At 38.1% G+C, this 5,279-nt stretch overlaps 1 protein-coding gene across 1 annotated transcript; it reads right to left on the bottom strand.

Annotated features, from left to right (window-relative positions):
- Positions 1 to 1,754: 1,754 nt before the first annotated feature.
- Positions 1,755 to 4,991, bottom strand: LOC125482724 (G1/S-specific cyclin-E2-like; the record flags this gene model as incomplete). The annotated part of the gene is made up of 3 exons (XM_048594855.1): positions 1,755 to 1,898; positions 3,137 to 3,271; positions 4,896 to 4,991. Coding segments are annotated over 3 exons (375 nt in total), but the record flags the coding sequence as incomplete, so codon positions are not given.
- Positions 4,992 to 5,279: the final 288 nt, after the last annotated feature.

Raw genomic sequence — 5,279 nt, 5'->3', positions numbered from 1 at the left:
CCGAAACGTCAGCCTTCCTGCTCCTATGATGTTGCTTGGCCTGCTGTGTTCATCCAGCTCTACATCTTGTTATCTTTGAAGATCAAGTATATTGGTTCCAGGAGGCCACACTGAATATGTGTATTGCAGCAGTCATTCCTATTACATATCCCAGGTTTTGCTCATTTTTAATCACATCTTTGTGCACATCAGGTCAGGTGCTTACAGTGTGAAAAGCATGAACAATCTTTCAACTCTTATGAATGGTGTAATTCTCTGACTAGCATAGAAATATGCTACACGACATGCTCTTATAAACCAAGAGTGGTACACCAGCTTGGAGGGGAATCATTACATGAACATTGTTACATTGGATCTCTCCACTAATCTTGCAAACGTATGTTACTTCCTCTAATGGATGCAGTCATCAAATGAGGTACCTTAAAACCATTCTATCTCAGCTAAACTAACTGCAGACCTGAAAACCCCTATGGGTTCCATACCACTCCATTGGCCTAGACTCAGGGGTGGAGTTGCACCCAAGATAAAGATCAGCAATTTAGCATTAGCACCCAAGAAGAAAGATCAAACTTGCTTAGATATAGTGCGCACATTTTTCAAGATAACCTAAAGTGAATTACAGAACCTCGAGCCATTCATTGATGTTTATGCAGAGGGGAAAAATAAATTACATTCTCATATACAGAATCTACTCTTTAATATGCACTCAAACACTTATAGGCAAGATCACATTGTATGTTTTGAAAGTCCTGCAGAACAGCCAAAGCAGGTTAGAGCCAGATCCATTGTACGTGCCAAATACACCGTTCCATGCATTGTGTCCATTTGTATATATAGCTAGTCCTTGTATCAAATACTGACCTTGTATATATTGCATTGATTAGGACTGGACTGAACTTTTGTCTCACCTCAGGAATCTGGGTTCCAACATAGCCCAAAACTGTAGATAAAAAATCACCCAATGTAGGCCAAATTTGGACAGTTTCAATCTAATGCCCGGTCTTTTTTAGAAATGGGCGTCATTTATTGCCCATTCTAAGGGTTAAACCAGGCCAGGTAAAGATGGCAGATTTCCTTCCGTATAAAGATATTCGTGATGCAGATGGATTTTTATGACTAATCAACGATAGTGGTGATATGGTTGCCATTCGGCTAGCTTTCTATGCCACTTGCTTTTTTAAAAAAAAACCTTAATTCATATTTCAGTTTTAACCCATGCGTTCAGAACATTAACCTGGGGTTCTAGATTACTAGACCGGTGACATTAGCACTATACCACCACTTTCCCCAATGCTAACAACATTTGCTGTGACGTACTAGAGAATAAAAACACTGTACGTTTCAGCCTGTCCCTCATTCCATGTACTAGAATATCAATTCCCACCCCAGAAAACCATGCAATTATCAATGAAAGATAATAAAACAAGACTGAAAAATAGCAGCAAAATACTGTAGGATTTGAGCTGTGGCTGAATCTTGATAGTTCCCGAACTCCTTAAGCCACTGAACTGAAACTAGTCTAAGAGACCTTTATGGTGCTGATTAGTGTTATACAGTTCCTACCTTTCATACCAACAATCTCCAGTCCAAACAAAATCTGACCATCTGTTCATTGAAGGGACAGACACAGAGTGTACCAGTCTCCTGTAATTTGCCCTCACTCATTCAGACAGTGCCTACAATGTTAAGTGTACTTAATTTGCTGAGTTTGGAGCTTTACAGAATGAAATCTAAAATCACGTATAAGCAATCAACTATGCATCTGAAGTAGCAAGAATCTCCGCACCTGATGCCTTGAAAGTGTCTTCTGTAGAAGTGTAGTGGCACAAAGCAGTAGCAGCCAATATACCATACGGGAAACTCAAACTCTCAACATCAAGGATACACAGGTCTAAAAGCTGTTCAGAGAAAGTTCAAGAAAAGATGAGCAACAAGATTTCACTGTTCTCAAAATTTACACTTTAAGAACAGCAAAGGCTCAGTGGTACATTTTAGCATCTACGTTCTAAAACAAAAGTTTGAAAAAAAATAATGTGGATCACTCCAGCAGACTGTTATCACCAGCAAATCGCTTCAATAGATTCCACATTCAGTCAAGGTTTAAGTGCAGATGTTAGTGAAGGAGGACGAGGAGGAGGATTTTTCATAAGTGCAATGAAAATTAGTTCTGCAATAGAAAGTCATAGATATATCCACAGATGCTAAAGGATGGGGTAAAATGAGCAGAGCAAGAAATGGAAGAAAATGGAGGGAGGTGAGCAAGGGCACATTTGATGATGTACAATTTGACAAATGTTTTGAAAGTGGAGCCAGGTGAGAGGAATGGATTCAAACTTCGATCAATATTAGTCAGTGGCTCAATGGTTAGCACTGCTGCCTCTCAGTGCCAGGGCCCTGGGTTCGATTCCACCTTCAGATGATTGTTTGTACATTCTCCCCATGCCTGCATGGAGTTCCTCCAGGTGCTTCGGTCGCCTCCCACAGTCCAAAAATGTGCATTGGTCACGTTGAACTGCCCATAGTGTGCAGGCGAGGTGGACTAACAATGGTAAATACAGGGTAACAGGGATAGGGTAGGGGGCTGGGATGCTCTTTAGAGGGGCAGTATGGACTTGATGAGCTGAATGGCTTGCTTCCACACAGTAGGGATTTGATGATTACAGTGGCACCAAGAACAGGAAGAGGCCAGAAACAGTGTAGCAGCCACTGCACCTTGCAAGCAAATATCCAGCATCACTGACAGGGTCTACATGAGGAAAAAAATGTTTCCTATTTGAAAGTATTAGCACCATTCAGTTGAAGTCACTCTACAGATATTGCTGAACTATAGTTTAGCAAAATACAATTCATTTTCATTAAAAGCTTGAGTTTCAAAAGAAAGATATTTAGATAGGAAAGATGTCAAAGGCACCAATAATGGTCTCAAGTGTAAAAATTATGTATAGACAAAAAAAAATATTCAAATTGAAGTGCAGAATTAATTCATTAATCACTCATGATTTCGGTCAATCAATACAGTAACTTCACATTAAAGTAATTTGTCTGCACAGCAGAAAAAAAAGACATTGAGGACTGTTGTAGAATTTTAAAAGGCAATGCTGGCACTCACTTCACAATACTGAAGTTAAGTAATTACCTGAGCAATCTGTATAAAGGTTTCTTTAGAATACTGCGGCAGCGACATGTTGGGTATTTCTTTTAAACAGATAATTTGAAGATAAAGATTCAACCAGCAAATAATAGTGACTGGACGCAGCTCCCAGTTTAAGGCCTTTAAAAAAGAAATATACACAAATAGCAGCGTGAGCCATTATTTGTAATTTTGTCAGCATTCTCCCTAGCACTCTTGTTATGTAATTACAACATTAGACAGGAGATTCTCATAGGAGTTTGACAGCTTCCTCTGTTTTTAAGAATCCATGTCTTTGTTTAAAAAAAAACTTCTCCATTAGCCCCACTATCTTGAAAGCCTTGTGTTTGTTCACCCAGTCTCTATTCCTTCATCCCATAAATACTAATCAGTTCAGCCAAATTATCTCCCTCCATTCCACCGAAAACATTTTGTACTGCTGTGTTGAATCTCATTGCCATGTCTTCCCAGTTCACAAATTTATGTCCCAAAGTCTTTAAAGTCTGTCCAGTGCACCCAAGTTCAGTTAATATATATTATACACAAGATAGGTATTTGTATTTTTTATATACATTTAAAACAGCAGTTATTACAAGCGGACCCCCAAGCAAAACCAGATGTATACTTCCTTTCAGTAAATAAAAAAGTTCACTGCTGTTCTGCTTTTGTCCCCTTGACCAATTTCATATCTGTGTTTCCACTGACTGGTGTTTTTCCCTGCCTCCCATTCTTTATACTCCAGCACTCAAGGGGCAGCGACATAGCTCATGAAAGTTTCGTGAACAGGTACAGAAAATAACCAAAAGTGTTAATGAATCCTGCTCTTTATATCTAGATGGCTGGAATACAAGGGTTGGAAGTCATTCTTTCACTTTTCAAAGCTCTGGATAGACTACAGCTTGAGCATTGTAAGCAGTTCTTCGCATGACACCTTAGGGAGTATATACATATGCTGAAGAGAATTCAGTACAGATTTACAAAATTGTTACTTGGACTCCAAAGGTTAAATTATTATAGATCAGTCAAATTAGGGTTGTTTGCTTGAAATTTAACTTTAAGTAGTTATTTGATCAAAGTTCTCAAACAGTAAGGGGAACAAAATAGAAATAACAAATTTCCCCATTTTCACTGGTTGAGGAGTTAAGTTCCCTGGTCAAACTTGAGCAGAACATTCCAGGAATGAAATTAGGTTGACATTTCTACATGGAAACTATAGGAGAAAAAAGGGGGAAAATCTCTTCCAGAAATAAAAGTTGATAAGGATAAGTCAATTGATAAGGAATTATGGGACAAAGGTGGGTATCCACAATTTTATTCAATAATGAAACCACTCCATTTCTTAAATTTCTCCATAAGCTCCACTCCATGTATCCAATTTTGGTTAAAGTCCTGCTCTTTCATGATCACCTCTGAACTTAAGCTCTATTGATGTCCAGCCCCCTAATGCTCAAATTTAATTTCTCATGTTTAATGTTCTATGAGCTCCAATTGTATCCATCACTACAACTCCTTTGAGAACGGAGTTCTCACAATCCTACTTCATTTGAATCCTTCTCCCTTTTGTCCTAACTACGGTTTTGTACCATACAAGTTATGCAAACTAATTCAGTCCCCAAAATTCTCTCCACCTCACTACTTCAATCTGTTCCTTAAAATCCACAGTAAATACAAATCTTTCTTTAGCGCCACATCTTGAATTTTCATTCTCATCTTATCAACAATGTCAATAAATGCCAAATATATGTGATGTGATGTGACTGCTTACCTTTAGAATGATCAATTCCATATCAAGTATTTCAGTTTCTGTACATGCACCATCTGTGACATATGCAAACTCATTTAGTTTTGGAGGGTAGATTTCCTAAAACAAAAATGCAAATGCAAAATGTGTCAAGTTTGTTCAACAAAGTTCTTTCCATTTCAAATCTTGTTAAAAGATTTATTTTAATTAATGGAATGTAAGCAGTCAAAAGGTATTTGGTTTTCAAACATTTTGGTTAGAATACCCATTTTCAAATGGATTGGTTATCATACTACCTCCAGCCCCTTGTATAACATACTATACAAGAATAAAAACCAAAAGAACTGCGGATGCTGTAAATCAGGAACAAAAACAAAATTGCTGGAAAAGCTCAGCAGGTCTGGCAGC

The sequence above is a fragment of the Rhincodon typus genome, unplaced genomic scaffold (assembly GCF_021869965.1).
Source record: "Rhincodon typus isolate 14 unplaced genomic scaffold, sRhiTyp1.1 hic_rhity00015934, whole genome shotgun sequence".
Lineage (NCBI taxonomy): Eukaryota > Metazoa > Chordata > Chondrichthyes > Orectolobiformes > Rhincodontidae > Rhincodon > Rhincodon typus.
The sequence above is the reverse complement of the archived record's forward strand: the minus strand, read 5'-3'. Positions and strand labels throughout refer to the sequence as shown.